The 16,463-nt window shown below is 49.7% G+C and overlaps 1 protein-coding gene across 4 annotated transcripts in view; it reads left to right on the top strand.

Moving 5' to 3' along the window:
• The window catches only part of ARIH2 (ariadne RBR E3 ubiquitin protein ligase 2), a 39,393-nt gene extending 24,002 nt beyond the window's left edge, over window positions 1-15,391 (top strand). For 2 of the 4 annotated variants that reach the window (XM_019984550.2, XM_070777227.1), the window contains 13 exons: window positions 1,019-1,086; window positions 1,583-1,646; window positions 2,844-2,994; window positions 3,898-4,019; window positions 5,172-5,281; window positions 6,596-6,713; window positions 7,654-7,704; window positions 7,795-7,816; window positions 9,829-9,980; window positions 10,816-10,959; window positions 11,555-11,623; window positions 12,758-12,841; window positions 13,061-15,391. In XM_019984550.2, coding sequence (XP_019840109.1) covers window positions 1,019-1,086; window positions 1,583-1,646; window positions 2,844-2,994; window positions 3,898-4,019; window positions 5,172-5,281; window positions 6,596-6,713; window positions 7,654-7,704; window positions 7,795-7,816; window positions 9,829-9,980; window positions 10,816-10,959; window positions 11,555-11,623; window positions 12,758-12,841; window positions 13,061-13,132 — 1,227 coding nt within the window. In that variant the 3' untranslated portion in view covers window positions 13,133-15,391. Of the gene's footprint in view, window positions 1-1,018; window positions 1,087-1,582; window positions 1,647-2,843; window positions 2,995-3,897; window positions 4,020-5,171; window positions 5,282-6,595; window positions 6,714-7,653; window positions 7,705-7,794; window positions 7,817-9,828; window positions 9,981-10,815; window positions 10,960-11,442; window positions 11,624-12,701; window positions 12,842-13,060 lie in introns of those variants that run through there. The other 2 variants (XM_019984551.2, XM_070777226.1) reach the window with 2 other exon arrangements.
• Window positions 15,392-16,463: the final 1,072 nt, after the last annotated feature.

Here is a 16,463-nt window from a genome sequence, read left to right as displayed (position 1 = left end):
AGAGTCGGGCACGACTGAGCGACTGAACTGAACTGAGACACATCCTCTCTTCACATTATCAGTTCTCACCAGAACTCTGCTGGAATATTCTGAGTTGGTCATTAGTGGACTTGTAGTCATCGGTAAAATTTTCAGTTTCAGCGGAGGCCTGTGTCGTATTCCATACATGGAGGGGCTGCACCTGGTATGCTAATTCTGAGGCTTTGTTGCTGTTGCTAGTGCTGTTGAGATCAAGGGATCAGACCAGGTATGGTGTTGAAGTTCTATTTCTTTGGGAAGGTCAAGAAATTTCATTTTGGGAATTGCCTGGCGGTCCATTGGTTAGGACCCCACTCTTCCACTGCAGGGAAGTAAGCTCCCACAAGCGGTGCACTGCAGCCAAAAATAAATAAATAAATAAATAAAATACAACAGTATAATTTTCAGGTTGTAAAAATATAGTTGTAGCCAAAAGCTATTCTCAAGCAAATTTTAACATTTATACCAAATACTTTGTCTGAGTTTTCATGTAGTCTTTATGGATGAATAGTTTTGTTATAGAGTCAGAGGTTTTAACCAGGGGTGAGTTTTGTTTTGTTTTGTTTTTCTGGGTTTATATAAGAAGTTCAAGCCTGGAGAGCTTCTGCAAGTAACATGCCTACCTGGAGGTGCTCGTGTATGGCCTCCTACAGCAGCTTCAGCAAACATAAATCACATTAGGGAACCTACAGCTCTTCTGCTTACTTTGGATTCTAGGTCCTTATTTACTGTAGATAGGATGGTTTTGTGTAAGTTTGAAATCAAACTAATTTCTTTGAAGGGTTGCTAATGAAAACAAAGGTTGAAAAATCGAGAGATCCAGGAAATTGTTTAAGACTCTAAGAGTCTGAACGTAAAAGATAAAACAGAACCAAGAGGAAGATTTAAAAAATCAAGCCTGGACCTGCAGTAGAGAGGAATGTATGCATTTCTCAAAATGTAAGAGCACTCTGAAAAAAAAACTGCATTATAATTTGATTTCTTTTTTTCTTCTTTCTAGGTATCTCATTCAGTCGCTAAACTTATATTAGTTAATTTCCACTGGCAAGTTGCCGAGATACTGGACAGGTAAGGTGTTTTGGGGGAGGAAGAGACGGCACTGGCTGTAACTTCTCTCTGCCTGCCCACCCAGTGGTAATAATTGTCTGTGTTATGGAGAATATCCTTACAGTGTGCAGATTACATTTTTAAAACACTGGCTCATATTGTATAGCCTTTTTTCTCTCAGTATATGGTGAACATTTTCCAATGTTTTCAGCATATTCTTTCTGTACCCCCAGTTTTAATGAAGGTACAGTGTTTTACCATATTGATGTTCCATCCTATTCCAAACCCCTGTTGGACAGTGAAGTTAGGTCAGAGTTTTTATGCCGTCATTAATGTTAAATCAGTGCTCTTCTAGATAACACTTGGCAATATCTCCAGTTATTTCTTTCAGACACATCAAGTGGGATTAATACATCATGGCATAGTGCTTATTACCTTCAGAGAGAAAGGTCAGCTCATTTACCACCATACCTCCAGAACTGGAGCTCTGATTCCCTTTATGCTTTTTGTTTTGTAGATACAAGTCTAATTCTGCTCAGCTGCTCGTTGAGGCCCGAGTTCAGCCCAATCCATCAAAACATGTGAGTGTCCCTTCCTGATACACGTGGCTTTTGCTGTGGCTCACACGGTTATTGAGAACCGTCTTACTTTGTTTATCGTGCAGCATCCCCAAGATACTTGTTCCAGTATAGGCCTAAATCTTCCATTTCCGACGTCATTTGGAACTTTTCCTCATAGGCAAGGAGTGCATCACTGCCTGTGCTCTCCAGCCTCACCCGTCTCCTGCACTTACATATAGCCTGTACTCTGTCCCTGCCGTGTTCTTGGGGTGCCCGTTCACTGCATGCCTCTTTAACTCTGCTGGTGCCTTCCTTGGCGGGGAATGTCCAGATCCTGTCCCCATCTTTGCTCGTGAGAATGGAACTCACCTTTAAAGACCCGAATCCAAGCCATCTCTCCCAAAACCTGTCTCCTGGGAACACTTCCCTCCAAACTCCTTTAATTATGTCTTTCAACCTTTACATGTACATTGCAGTGATTCACTCATATCTTTTAGCTCCCATAGTAGACTGTAAGTGCTTTTTAAGTTTAGGAATCGTATCCCACAGTGTATAGCAATTTCCTGTTGCTGAGAGTTCAGTCAGCATTTGTCAAATGAATGGGGGAGAATTAGGGCTCAGATCACCACATAACTTACACAGCCTCTTAGAGAATTTCCAGGAGCATACTAGACAGAGTATGGTCCTTTTCCTCAAATTATTTTCTGTATCCAGTGAACAACAAGAACCTCATGTTGGGTTTTCACTGGTTTGTGGCTTTGGCTGGTGTCCCCAGACTGTCTTTGCCAGTTTGTGTAGCAGAGAATGGGTTCTGGAGCTATTAGAGGCTCACACTTCAGCCCCTAAGAACCTATTGGTTGGGTTTATAGTACTTGTTGAGAAGCAACTCTGTGCCATGCTGAATGAGGGCAGTTTTCAAAAGAAACCCAGTAGCCTCCAAAAGAAGGCAGATTGAATGACCTCTCGGGACCTTGACAGTTCCGAAATCCTGGTCTTTTCAGCCTGACCTTATACACTACTGTAAGATCTCATTTCCATCTTCTCTCTCCCTCTCTAAATCTAGGGGTTCACCAAGCCTAGCTTCGCTACCACCTCCTTCGGGAAGCCTTCCTGATAATATTTTTTTCCACTCAGAACTGGCACTCGCAGAGCCCACACGTGGCAGTTGAGTTCTGACCCTTGTTGCAGGCTGGCTCACGTCCCTGTACCTCCCTCTAGGTGCCCCCGGCCCACTCCCCTCACCACTGCGCAGTGTGCATGCAGTTTGTGCGGAAGGAAAACCTCCTCTCTCTGGCCTGTCAGCACCAGTTCTGCCGCAGCTGCTGGGAGCAGCACTGCTCCGTGCTCGTCAAGGACGGTGTGGGTGTGGGTGAGTCCGCCGTAGGGTTCATAACCGGCTGGCGGGAACTGTTTAGCTTCAGCCCTGCCCCTTCTGCTACTCAGGTTTTCTTGTGAGCCTAACTGAAGTTTTCAAAATCAGAACCATTGGTTTCCAAAATGTCAGTCTGAACAACGGCAAAGTTTACCCTAGGCCTGAGCAAGATGCAAGAATTAAGGCTAATGTTTGGACGTTTATGTAAATGCTGGTGTGACAGCAAGGCTACCTTCTCTTGCCTTTTGGGAGAACTGTCCTGTAAGCTGCCTACCTTGTCTGTCTTGATTCTCAAAGTGGCAGCCATACCTCAGAAACTCCTAGAGGGTTTACTGTGATTTAGGTAAGCACAAATCAGACTTAGTGATGAGTTAAAGGAGTCTTTGTTAAATTATGACTCCACGGTATTAACATTAGCATTATACCTGTAAAAGCTCACTGTGTTGACGCAGTCACATGCACATAATAGTAAACGTCACAAAACTAAGGTGTAAGTCAAGAGCCCGCTGGGATTTTTTAAGCAGTTTTTTTAATTGGTGCTCTTTGTGATATATACTATTTAATTGGTCTTGTTTTTGTTGTTTGGTTGGTTTTGGTTTTTGTGGGGTTTTTTTGTTGTTGTTGTGCCGTGTAACTTACAGGATCTTAGTTCCCTGACCCAGGGCTCTGGCAATTAGAGTGCCAAGTCTTGACCACTGGACCATCAGGGAATTCCGTATCATTTTAAAATTTATAATATTATTTTAGTTGCATCACATTGATTTCTCTCTTCTTTGAATAAATTCTGATGCTTCCGGGGTTCCCTGTGTAAAACGTGAATTTGTTGGGTGAACTCAGCAGGTACATTATAGGTGTGTCTTTTGTGATACAGTTGTCCATCCGGTTGTCTTTGTTCAACAGGTGTCTCTTGCATGGCTCAGGATTGCCCACTTCGAACACCAGAGGACTTCGTGTTTCCATTGCTGCCCAATGAAGAACTGAGAGATAAATACAGGCGCTACCTCTTCAGGGACTATGTGGAGGTATGCCCAGCTGCTGTTGTGCCTGGTCTTCCTGAGCCTCCTTTCGATCAGATGCTTACCAGTTACTGTGCAGAGGAGGCTGCCAGCAGATGCTTTCAATCTGAAGAAAGAGCTGCACAGCTTTTAAAAAGTTTGAAAACTCTAGAGCACTAGTAAATCCCAAGTCTGTTTCTTCCTCACTCTGTATCCTTTGACCCCTTAGATTCCTTCTCTGAGCCTTGGATTCTTTCCTGTGTAGAATGGTCAGGCACACCCGCTTTGTGAAAGTGAAAGTCGCAGAGTCATGTCTGACTCTTTGCAACTCTGTACAGTCCATGGAATTCTCCAGGCCAGAATACTGGACTGGGTAGCCTTTCCCTTCTCTGGGGGATCTTTCCAACCCAGGGATCAAACTAGGTCTCCAGCATTGCAGGCAGATTCTTTACCAGCTGAACCACAAGGGAAGCCGTACCCCCCCACCTTCCGCAGAGTTACTTAAATGAGCTATTGTATGTCGGGGGGTAAACATAAGTCAGGCATATCTCAGGAGCTGCTGTTCTATTCCCTTCACCTTGGGATTCAGCCCAAATAAGGGGTGTTGCTTCTTGGGCGATTTGGCAATTTGTTTAAGTTCTTAGAGTGGTCAGTTTTGGAGTCCTTCCCCTCTGTTGGGCTACCTGTTCAGGTTTGCTGGCTCCATGCAGCATAATTTTGATCTTTGCCTATTATTCCTAAGCTTATTGGATTGACTGATGGTCTGGGTCGTCTCATGCACAGGCTGCAGGAAAAACAAAAGGCCTTGTTCCGGGTGCTGTTTGCCGCCTTTGGTAGATGCCTGAGGGTTGTTGAGCCCCTCAGAGTCTCATGCACAACTGACTGGGCCGTGTTCCTCTCCAGCCCTAGTCCCTGTGCACTTTCATCTCAGAGACTCGATTCTGTAGTCCATTCTGTCATCTAAGCTTAGGTCATTCCGGTGAGTTGCTCCTTGGTTTAAGCTAAACATTCAAAGGGCATTTTCAGGACCTGCCTAATGTCTGGTCTTCATGACATCCATCATGAATTCCTGTAGCCCCTTGATGGAAGAACAGGAGGCGTTTGAGTACTCAGGGAGGTCTAATTTGGAGGCACCAGCTAGGGGACGTCCTCATTGTTCCCCCCTTGGTGTGTTCACAGAGTCACTACCAGCTCCAGCTATGCCCTGGTGCAGACTGCCCCATGGTTATCCGGGTACAGGAGCCCAGAGCTCGCCGAGTACAGTGCAATCGGTGCAACGAGGTCTTCTGGTAAGAGTGAGTGTGGATGCCGAGCAGCCCTGGCTGGTGCCTTCTCCTCCTCTCGAGCATCACTGCTGTGGCTCTTGTGAGGGCGGGGCTGGGAGAGGCAGGGCCTTTGGGCCAGAAGAGCAGCACTGTTCCACATGGGCAGATGTTTGATGATACTGTCTGGAGACAAGAAGGAGACACAGACTCTTAGAGGATGTGCTGGGGTTTATGCTACTAAGACTCAGGGCCCAGAGACTGCGTGTCTGTGTGGAGGTAGATCTATCTGCACAGATAATTCACATATTGCCATATATGAAAGCTCCAGCCACCAGCACTTTAATCTTTCTCTCTGTTGGCCATTCTGCTAATTTTATAACACTGCAATTCATAAACGTGGTTTACATCTATCTGGGGTTTACTCTATTCAGTGAACATGATGGAACTAGCTGAAGCATACTGAAGGCTTACCAGCGGAGCCGCTCTCTCCTGACCACTTTCCCTTCATTGTCACAGTGACTGTGTGTGATTGGTACTGCTGTTCCCCTTTCTTATACGTGAGGAAAGCGAGGTGCAGTAATGGCAGAGCCTTCATTTAGGTCCAGAAGAGTCACAGTGGGGCTTCAAGGAAAGTAGGGAGAAAATGGGGTCCGTGTGCATATGTGCCTGCCTTTCAAGGCACGGTCGAGGGAGTCTGTGACTCAGCAAACGTTAAGAACCACCAGTGTGGTTGCTCTCCACCCTTTGTGTCCTACGTTAAGGCTTTCTTTCCCTGGGACATATGGTAGGCTACCTGCCTGAGAGCCTTTAACCAGAAAGTCACATTGGCTTGGACAGAAGGGGAATTAAAAACACAGGAGCCTGGCCTGATGAGTGTCAGGGTTTTTCTTTTCTGATTCTAAGTTTCGGGCATCGTCATAGGTAACGTGCCCCTCACAGACTGCACAAGTGCCGACAGTGTGCATCCGGTGGGTACCTCAGACTCGGACAAGCCAGGGCTCCCAGGCCTGGATCTCACTCCTGCCTTGGGTTGGAGTTGAGTCCTCTTCTCGGAATACCCTCCCCGAGCCCTTTGAAAAGCTGAGTTCTGAATTTGATATCCTGTTAGGAAGGATTGACATCACCTAAGATATTTAAAACAAATGTCTCATTTGGGTTTATTGAGAGAAGTCCCCCCAGGACTTCAGAATAATCCTGGGTAAGTCAAGGTCTCGGACGCCATGAGAGGTGACATTTTACCTCTTGGAAAAGCTCTAATTCCAGATCTGTTGGCTTTTGGACAGAAGGAAAAGGAAAAACACAGGATCTGACCTAACGGTTATCTTTTCTGGTTTTAAGTTTCAAGTGTCGTCAGATGTATCACGCCCCCACAGACTGCGCCACAATCCGGAAATGGCTCACGAAGTGTGCAGACGACTCTGAAACAGCCAACTACATTAGTGCCCACACTAAAGACGTAAGGACTGTATCTTACCTGTCCTGGGTCTGCCCTCCCTAGTGCCACCCAGGGCCACGGGGCTCGTGATGGAGGTGGCAGACCCTTGCCCCGGCACGGCAGAGTTTGCAGCAGTTGATTTTAGCATGCACCAGGCGCTTTTCTTTTAATGAAATGCTGAAATGCTTGGAGAAGTTTGACCTCAGGAAAACTCATTCGAGAAAAACTAGGTTTTACTGAATGCCTCCCCAGCATTAACAGCCCTGGGAGGGAGGTGGTTGACAGCCACATCAAATGAGTAGCAAAACTCTAATGCAAGCCCAGGCCTGCCCAGTTCTCATTCTGGAAACATCCCACGGGAAAGCATGGCCCGCAGCCCCTAGAGTGGTGCATGACTCAGCACTTGGGGCCCTCGCCGGTGCCAGTCACACACTGAAGCGAGGCACCCTGCAGTGCAGCTGTGACCATGACATCATGAAGTAAGGTCCTCTTCATGGCCATGAAGCACCCGGTGTCAGACTGGTCCCCACTGCTGTCATCTCCCAGATGGGAGCGAGCTTTAGAGGTGATTTCCGTGCCCTCTTCTGGAAGCCGAAGTTCAGGCAGGCTGAGCGGGTCCCAGTCCAGGGTGGCAGCTCGTAGGCTGCGCTGGTGTTCCTCCCAAGCCGGCCAGTTTTTTACTGACTCAGCTTGAGCTTAATCCAAGCAGCCTCCTGGCAGGGACAGATGGTGGCAGACTTAGCGCGGCTCAGCTTGGAGTGTTTCAGGGCCAAACCTGCTGACCTCATTTCCTTGAATTGCTGTTCCAGCCTCAGCGACCCGCCACATTTAAGTGAGAGGCTCCTCCCCAGAAGGGCTCGCACGATGAGCTGCTGGGCACGGGTGCCAGGAGCTTTGTGTAATTTGTCTTAGAACCGGCCTGATGGTGCGTGAGCCTAACGGCGCCCTTCTGTCTCCTCAGTGTCCCAAGTGCAACATCTGCATTGAGAAGAACGGCGGCTGCAATCACATGGTGAGCAGAGGCCTGTGCGTTTTGCTTGTGTGGCCTGAAGTCTTTGGTCAGCGTGCCCTTAACATGTTCTCTTCTGTTTCCCTCCGACAGCAATGCTCCAAGTGTAAACACGGTGAGTCCCAAGCTTGCTGCACCAGGCCCAGCAGCACAGTCTCTGTTTCTTGTGCACGGGTCTCCACTGCTTTTCTTCCCCCACTGTTTTTATGATACAGTGATCAAACACGGTGGCTTCCGTCACTTACAGTCATGAGGACCAGAGTACAGCAGCTCTAGGTTTGCTGATTTATTATTTCTTGGTCCCTTAAATAATCCCGCTGCCAACTGTGGGATGACTCTTAAACCCTCACGTATCCTCAGTCATCCAAGAAGAAAGTTTTAGTGTGTTCTTTGATTTTTGCCAAGGCAGGTAAGTAGCATGGGGCTTTTCTGTGCTGCCTGACGGACACTGTTTAGAGCAGGCTGCCCATGGTTCTCCTGGAAGCAGTCAAATCCTAGTTTGCCTTTGAGGTTTTATAAAAGTTTTCAGAGAGGGTTTCTGGCCTCCTTCATCTGGCCGGTGTTCCACAGAACCGTTGGTTTTGCTTTTCTTCCTGCCAGCTCAAGTAAAGAAATAAAACTCCTTCAGGTAGAATATGTGTCCAGATAGACTTCTTCCACAGCTGCTGACATGCCACCCAGCTGGCCCTGAGAGTTTCTTTTTGTAAGAGCCTGGCCACTGCTGTCCCTGGGTCCTCCCAGGATCACACTGTAATCAGAGTAGTCAAGGCGAGGTTTTAGACAGGAACGGTGATGCCGAAGTGTAGAATGAAGATAGGCCAAGAGTAGCGGCGTGTTCCTCGGTGAAATTCCACCCTGTCTTTTCTGTGTGTGTTTGAATGAGAGGGACGTGCACGATCCACCTAGAACAGTGCGTAAGACATGCATACAGTTTAAAGAGAAATGCCCGTGTGCACACCCCAGCACCCACCCCAGTCCTGGTACTGAAGAGTCCTCAGTATGTCCTCTCCCCATCCTTTACTGCCCAGGGTTAACTACCATACCTCGCGTTGCTGAATAGTTTTACCATCTGGATGGGCAACCCTAAGCAGTGTAGCAGTATTTAAGACAGTAGCAACCACAACCTAGCTGACTGAGGCGAAAGCCGTATTGCACTCTTCCCTGAAGCCTTCCAGGAGAAGAGAAGTGAGCGACTTCTGGGTCTCTCGCTTTGGCTCTAGCTTCCGCAAGTTTTACACAAACCCCTGTGCAGAAGTCAGTGAGCCAGCTTATGACAGTGAATTATGGGAAACAGTCTTTACTGCTGTCTGGGTCTCTGGCAGAGTCAGAACACACAACCATGATTGGCCCCTGTCCATTAAGGCACAGTAATTGTTCAGATATATGACGTCCATAGGGGATCTCTGTTTTCCCCCCTTGGCTTCCTCAGTGTGGAAACAGAGTCATAATTCTGGGCATGAACTATAGGGTAGCAATGGGTTTGATAAAAATGTGCTTTTTCTCTTTTTTTGTTGTTTTTTGTTTGGTTGGTTGGTTTTTTTTTCGGTCACACTGGTTTGCAGGATCTTAGCTCCCCAACCAGGGATTGAACCTGGGCCCTGGCAGTAAAAGCACTGAGTCTTGACCACTGGGGAATGCCCATAAAAATGTGCTTTTTAAGGAAGAAAAAAAAGGGGGGAAAGGCTTCATCCCCAGTTTCATGTACAGCACCTAGGACGGGTGTTGAGAGTGGGAGGTCGACAGGAGGGCAGAGGTGTTCTCTGAATGGCCTGGTGGGCCTCAGTCGGACACGTCGTTCTGCTGCTCAGGAGGCACTCATGCAGCAGACCAGCGGCCTTTGTATGGTCAGTGTCTGCCTGCGTTGGATTAAAAAGGCACTAAGCGTATGTGTTCTTGAAACGGAGACCATATGTAGGCTGTCGTTCGGATTGGCAAGGACCAGCTGCTGGGACCGTGGGCCGTGACAGGCATGAGACGTGTCCACGCCCTCTGGAAAGAGGCGGCCGGGGAGAGCTCTGGTCAGGAGCCCCCCTCGGAGCCGGCTGTGTCCGCCTCCTGCTCCGCCTGCGCCTGTGGAGGAACGCGGGCTTGTGTCGTGTGTGTCAGTGCTGTGTTCTGTCCCTGTAGACTTCTGCTGGATGTGTCTAGGAGATTGGAAGACCCACGGCAGCGAGTACTATGAGTGCAGCCGGTACAAGGAGAACCCCGACATCGTCAACCAGAGCCAGCAAGCCCAGGCCAGGGAGGCCCTCAAGAAGTACTTATTCTACTTTGAGAGGGTAGGCGTCCTCTCCTGCACCTGCTTCTCGAGGGTAGGCTTCTTCCACTTGGCCCTGCTGGGCGAAACTCCCAGTGACCGGTGGCCGCAGCGGCGCGTGCACACCGGAGTCAGGGCGTGGAGCGCCGGCCCAGCCTGAGTGCTGCCTCCAGGTGCGGCTCTCGGCTCCCCAGGCACAGCCAACAGGGAAGGACCTGCCAACCTTGTGTGACGCTGAATTGTGAAGGATAAGGAAGGACCATCAGGTGGTCTTTATCCATCCACGGCCACATTTGTTGTTTGTCTTTAATTGAGGTATAACGGGCTTACAATGTTCTGTAACTTTCACACGTACAATGTAGTGATTCAGAATTTTTAAGGGTTGTACTCCATTTATCGGCATTATAAAATACTGGTTACATTCCCTGTGCTGTTCAGGATATCCTTGTAGCTTATTTATTTCACACACAGTAGTTTGTATCTCTTAGTCCCCAGCCCCCATCTTGCCATGCACCTCAATCCAGTGCCATGTTAGTAGTCAGATTCAGAGGGCAGGTTTTCCCAGAAGCCCAGAGAGCATGGGACCTTTGGTTTCTAAGCACAAGAGATCTGGGAGTATCTGGCTTTGCTTTGTCCTCGGGGCTAGAGTCCTGTTGCTCTAAGCGGATAGAGTGATCTGGCAGGCAGATAGCGGCTCTAGACAGGGTTGGTAGTGTGGACTAAGGAAGCCCCCCTTGTGCGCTCCTGAGGACACACAGCCCCCCTCAGCTAGACGAGGCTGTGACCATTCTGAACGGCTTTTGAATCCCTGCACCTCCCTGGACGCCTGCAGCTTTCTCTCTCCTCTGACCCCACAGTGGGAAAACCACAACAAGAGCTTGCAGCTGGAGGCACAGACATACCAGCGGATTCACGAGAAGATCCAGGAGAGGGTCATGAATAACCTGGGGACCTGGATCGACTGGCAGTACCTCCAGAACGCAGCCAAGCTCTTGGCCAAGGTTTGTCCCCCCTCAGTCTTCCCATCCCTGGTTCTCTGTGAGGCCCAGACCTCTGAGGGTGGGAGGCACTGTCGGGGGCAGGGCTCACCCTCTGTGAAGCCCCGCATGTGCCTGCTCATGGGCCCACAGCTTCCTGGGCTGTGCCCACTGAGGACCCTGCCCTCCCCGGACATCCAGGGGAGTCAGTATTCTGGTGCCTCTGCCTGTGGGGACAGAACCACAGGGGAAACGAGAGCCCTTCTCTTCTTTTGTCCCATCCATGCATCACTCAGAGGAAAATAAGAGATTGTCTTTGGACAAGTATTGAGATAGATGTGTGGACTCTGAGGTCCGACTCAAGAGGGAAGAGCCGTTGAGGCAGCTGCTGGTAATAAATCCCAGTGTGGAGAGGAACCATGGGTGTTCTGTGACCATTTCTGATTCAGTTTTTGCCATGTTGTCCCCCAGTTCATCTTTTATTTGCCTTGGCCTCATCTCTTTCAGGCCCATGCCCGTAGAGCCAGGCTGATTTGCATGGTGGGGTAAGACCTGTATCAGCACGTGAGGTCCATGGAGTTAGGAGTCACAGACACAGATCCCTTGTGTTCTGTTGCAGTGTCGATACACCCTGCAGTACACGTATCCATACGCCTACTACATGGAGTCCGGGCCCAGGAAGAAGCTGGTAAGGGAAGCCGTCCTTCTGCTCTGCCCTCTTAGCTTCAGAGGGGCCTTCTCTGCCCGCACCTTGCAGGCAAGCAGGGACCGGACCCCTGGTGGCAGGGAGGACAAAATCAAAACAAAACTGGCCACTGGAAAATTTTGTTCCTCAGGCCCCGACTAGGCATTTCCAAAGTAGATCTCAGGTGCTACCGTTTTGTGTAATAGGAAGGCAGGTGTACTGAAGCCATTAACAGCTGTATTTTTTAGGGTGGCTGGCTGAAAATATCTGTGACCACATGGGAACCAGTGCTTATGTTTGGGAGGATACCCAGCATGTGTGTTCCTAAATACTGTGGAGCTCATTTGCATCTTTGTGTACTTTTCATCTTAGATAGGGATTTTTTCCTCTCCAATTAATAAGGTGATTCACACTGATTGTTTGTTCAAATGTTGAAAAAATTGGGAAAACATTTACATCATCCATCATCCCCCCAGAAAGAAATGAGCACTGTTAGAATTTTCCAGCCTTTGAAAATTAGTACTGTTTCTATAATCATGGTTATATATATGACATTTTTTGTTACAACAGTTTTTGCAGCTGTCATTATTCACCAGGCTGGAAAATGCCATTTTTAATAGTTGCATAGATGTCCCATTATATGGTCATACCATCATTTGGGGTGTTTATTCTTTCTGTTTTTCACTATCACAAATAAGACATTGGGAAACCTCTTTGTGCAAGAGGCATATACTTACTAAGTGAAATGATTTGAAAATTTTGAAGACTCTTGATTTTCAGAAAGGCTGAAAAAACGAAGTATTCAGGGAGCACAGTGTCAGTGAATGTCCACTTTGACTTGTTTTTGCAGCGGCCATTTCCCCGTATGTTGGGAGCATTCTCCTCCGTGGCTTCGGTCCTTCCCCTTTCTTTGGGGGTGCAGGGCAAGCACAGCCTGGCCACCTGGCTGCCCTCCGTGGGCAGCCATTGGATCGGCTTCTGGTTCTGGGTACAGGAAGTAGCACTGCCCTCTGAGGACAGCATCCAGCTGTCTGGAGCTCCTGCGAGCCTGAGGTGCTGCCTCTGCCCCTCCCGTCTGCAGGCCCTGCCCTGGCTACCGTCCCCTCTCCTTTTGACCCTCCTGCTCTACCCATACAGTTTGAATACCAGCAGGCTCAGCTGGAGGCTGAGATCGAAAACCTGTCGTGGAAAGTGGAGCGGGCGGACAGCTATGACAGAGGGGTGAGTGACTGCTGTCCTCTAGGACCCTCTGGCAGGCAAGGGAGAGCTGCTGTGGTGGTCGGTCCATGGCGGCTGGCCTGGGGGCTGGAGGCTGCCACTGAGAAGGGTGGGGAGGGCCGTGCTTTTGACGCCTCGGAGCCCGTGGCAGGGGGCGGCTTCAGTTGGCCCGTCCTCACGGGGCTGGGCCATGCAAGCCCGTGTCTTGCTTCCCTGGTGCAGGACTTAGAGAACCAGATGCACATAGCAGAGCAGCGGAGGAGAACGCTGCTGAAGGACTTCCATGACACCTAGACTGGGACTCAGGCGTGCCAGCGTGAGGACGATGTGGCTGCGAGGTCTCTCGGCTGCCGTGCTGGATGCTGCAGGCTCCCTGCCTCTCACGACCCCAGGCAACAGCCAGGACCCCACTCCTGAGAGACACTGGCCACACACCTCTTAGTCGATTTCTGGTTGTTTTTTTTTTTCCCCTCCTCTTTTTGCTTTTTGTTTCCACCAGGGTAGAGGCCCCGTTGAATTGGCCTCTTCTCAGGACCGTCAGTTCCCCCTGGATAGTTGCTGGGAGGGAAGGAAAGTTTTTCTGAATGACTATTAATAGTATTAGATCATTACAACTTATGTAATTTTCAAAGGTTGTACAATTATACAAAAAAAAAAAAAAAAACAAAAACCGGGGGGCAAACAAACCATAGAATGACACAGAACCCTTTTTAAAAATAAACTGGCATTGGAGTGTTTTACCCTCTAGCTATTTTACTTAGAACGCAACATACGCTGTCCGCCCCCCTTGCCTCAGGATGTCTGCTGCACAAGGGCCCCGGTGGTACTTGCTTTCCAGATTCACACGCCTTTGGCCACAGCTGGAGCCCCAAGGCAACAGCATGGGCGGCAGATGGTGGAACATGGGGTTGGCCTGTGGAACACCGTGGTGTGCAGAGAATCACGCCCGGCCTCCTGCCTGGTCCTTGTAGACCCTTCTGTGATCAGGGTACTGCCTCACGTTGGCAGTTAGGAGACAATACAGAACAGAATCTTGCCCCCGGTATCATCATGTCCAGTGGCACTGCGTGTCTGTGGACTCATTTATCTTGAAAGTGAGCTTTACCTGGGCCTGGCCACTTAGGCCAGAGCCCACAGCAGAGCGCATAGGTGAGCTGTGGTCCTCCAGCCCAGGGGTTGGAGAGTTCAGCAGAGTTTTTTTTTGTTTCCTGAAGAGAGAGATCCACTTTCAAAGGGAATCATTCCCCCAAAGCCTTGTTTTACCTCGGCCCCTTCTTTTGTGCCAGTGTTCCCGTGGAGGGACCCCAACCAGGTTGACACACAGCTATACCTGATGCTGGCCTGCTGCGCTCTCCTCTGGTGAATGTCGAGGTCAGAGTTCAGCAGAGCCGTCCTAGGGCAATGGTCTGCCTGGCTCAGGGGCTGTGTCTGCACAAACTGTTTTCATGTTAACCGGGAGTGTGTGTCTCCATGACCTGCTCTGGGGGTGGGGTGTGCTCCCCCTCGCCTGGTTTCCAGTGTTGGAGGGCAACACTTCTGGGGTCTGGACTCTGAGGCTGGTGGGGGGGGTTCCTAATTTGTTGTCCCCGCTCCTATACCTGGAGGCTGGCCAGGGAAAAGGCCAGTCTTTTCACAGTGCAAAGGAACAAGCGGTTTGCATGGTATCCTACTTGTCCTAAACCTGGTCCTGTGGGCCTTTCAGAAGTTAAATCTGTGATTCCTGGGGTTCCTGCGGCTCTTATTCAGGGCCTCCTTGACCTCCTGGAAGAGTTGCTTGGAAATCTGTGAATAAATGTGTTGGGAATTATTTGATATTCCAACATTTTCACCTCAGTCAGTAATTCCCCCAGGTACCATGTTAGTTGCAAACTGAATCGCTCTTGGAAGACAGAGGACAGTTGTAACTCTTGTGGTCATGGGGTCCATGGTTGGCTGCAGGCCCCCTTTCTCCCCAGTCATGTTTTGCCTCTTCCTGTCATCGCCTGCAAGGAAGGGACCATGGGGTGGAATGAGAGGACAAGTTAGTATAACAGACGAACCCAGGATTGGACAGCGCTGAGCCAAACGACGGAGGAGAGTGTCTACCTAGAGGTGGGGTATGCCTGCTCTGTTGGCACATGGAAGGTCCTAGCGTCTGGAATGTTCGCCTCTCCGTTGAGTCCTCTGGTCACCGCCGTGGCAGCAGCAGGACCTGAGTTGCAGCTCTGCACCTTCAGCCCCACCCTGCGCACTGTCTGCACTGTGTGACTGCCACGCAGTGCACTTGCAGCCAGCTGTGACCCCCAGCCTCAGGAGCTGCGAGAGGGTCTGTGCCCAGACCGCAGCCTACAGCCTTTGACCTGTGGAGAACTTCCTTCCATGCCCCAAGTGGCTGTCTCTATCATCAGGAGCATGGAAAAGTTCAGGCAGAATGCTTCTGCCCTGCAAAGGAAGGCACAGTGTTTTCACAAATTTACCATATATCTTTGTTTTCTTCAAAGAAAAAGTTGAGGCAATGTCATCTGCTCAAAGTTGAGTGGTTTACTCAAAATAAAGTTTCTGATTATAAAAGTGCGTGTGGCATCTAGAACTTATTTTGTTGGACAGTAGTTTCTCTAGTATCCTAAGGAGATTGGTAAGATAGTCCCTAAGGGTGACTTGACTGAGTGACTGGATGAAGCCATGTATGGCACACTGATGAAATCTGCCATTGTGTATAGAATCTTCAAGAGAAGGTGGGCCTGCCCCACTGAGAAGACCAGAAACGGTACATGTTACTTTTCTGACAGGAAGTTGGAGGGGCAGGGGAGCCTAAACAGGGTAAGGAGAAACCACCTGTGGGGACCGTGTGAATGATGCTGCTCTTGTCTGCATATCTCCGGGGTGGGGGGGCGGGGGTGGTGTGGAGCAGAGCACGGGAGAAAAAAAAGACCAAGCTTTGTATGTCCTCTCACCTCCATATTTGGGCATAAGCTGAGTTTAACTTGCTTCCAAGACGTTTAAGACTCATTTATGGAAAAGTCCCTTTCTCCCTTTCCGAATGTGGCAGCGGTGAGGCAAGGAGTGTTCCCTGCGCACCTGCTTCGTTCCTGCAGGTTACTGTTACCGGTGCCAAGGCTTCCTCCAGGATGCCCTCTGTGGCCGCTCCAGACCGGGTCCCCTAGTCTATGGGACCCCGCACATCAGGCAGTTCCTAAAACCTGACTGCTGCAGACCTCCCTGGGAGGTTCACACCTACTGCAGAGTAGACCTTCAAGGCGCTCTTGACCTCCTGCACTGGCGAGCGTCTGTGTCGCCATGGGTCCCACACCATCACTTGCGCAGTAATCGGCCTCCAAGGCGCCCCAACCCGCCGCAGTACTGAGTCATATTTTGGCATAGCCTCCTTGTTGCCACCCCACTCCGGGAGCGAGAAAATGCAGACCATACTTTTCCCGGAAGAGGCAAGTGCGTCTTAAAAAGGAGAACACTACCCCTGGGGTTGCCAGTACCTGTGTATCTGCGTTTGTGGGGGCGCGGCTTCTGCCCTGGGGAGTGTGCATCTCTGCCTGTCAACAACCCATCTCAGGAAAGAGACACTTTAGTGTGGGTCGGGGTCCAGGGCCGGGAGATCTCGAGTGCGGCGCGGGCGCGGTGTCCCCCGGCA

Source organism: Bos indicus, chromosome 22 (genome assembly GCF_029378745.1).
Source record: "Bos indicus isolate NIAB-ARS_2022 breed Sahiwal x Tharparkar chromosome 22, NIAB-ARS_B.indTharparkar_mat_pri_1.0, whole genome shotgun sequence".
NCBI classification, from domain to species: domain Eukaryota; kingdom Metazoa; phylum Chordata; class Mammalia; order Artiodactyla; family Bovidae; genus Bos; species Bos indicus.
This window is presented reverse-complemented; position numbering and strand designations above follow the sequence as displayed.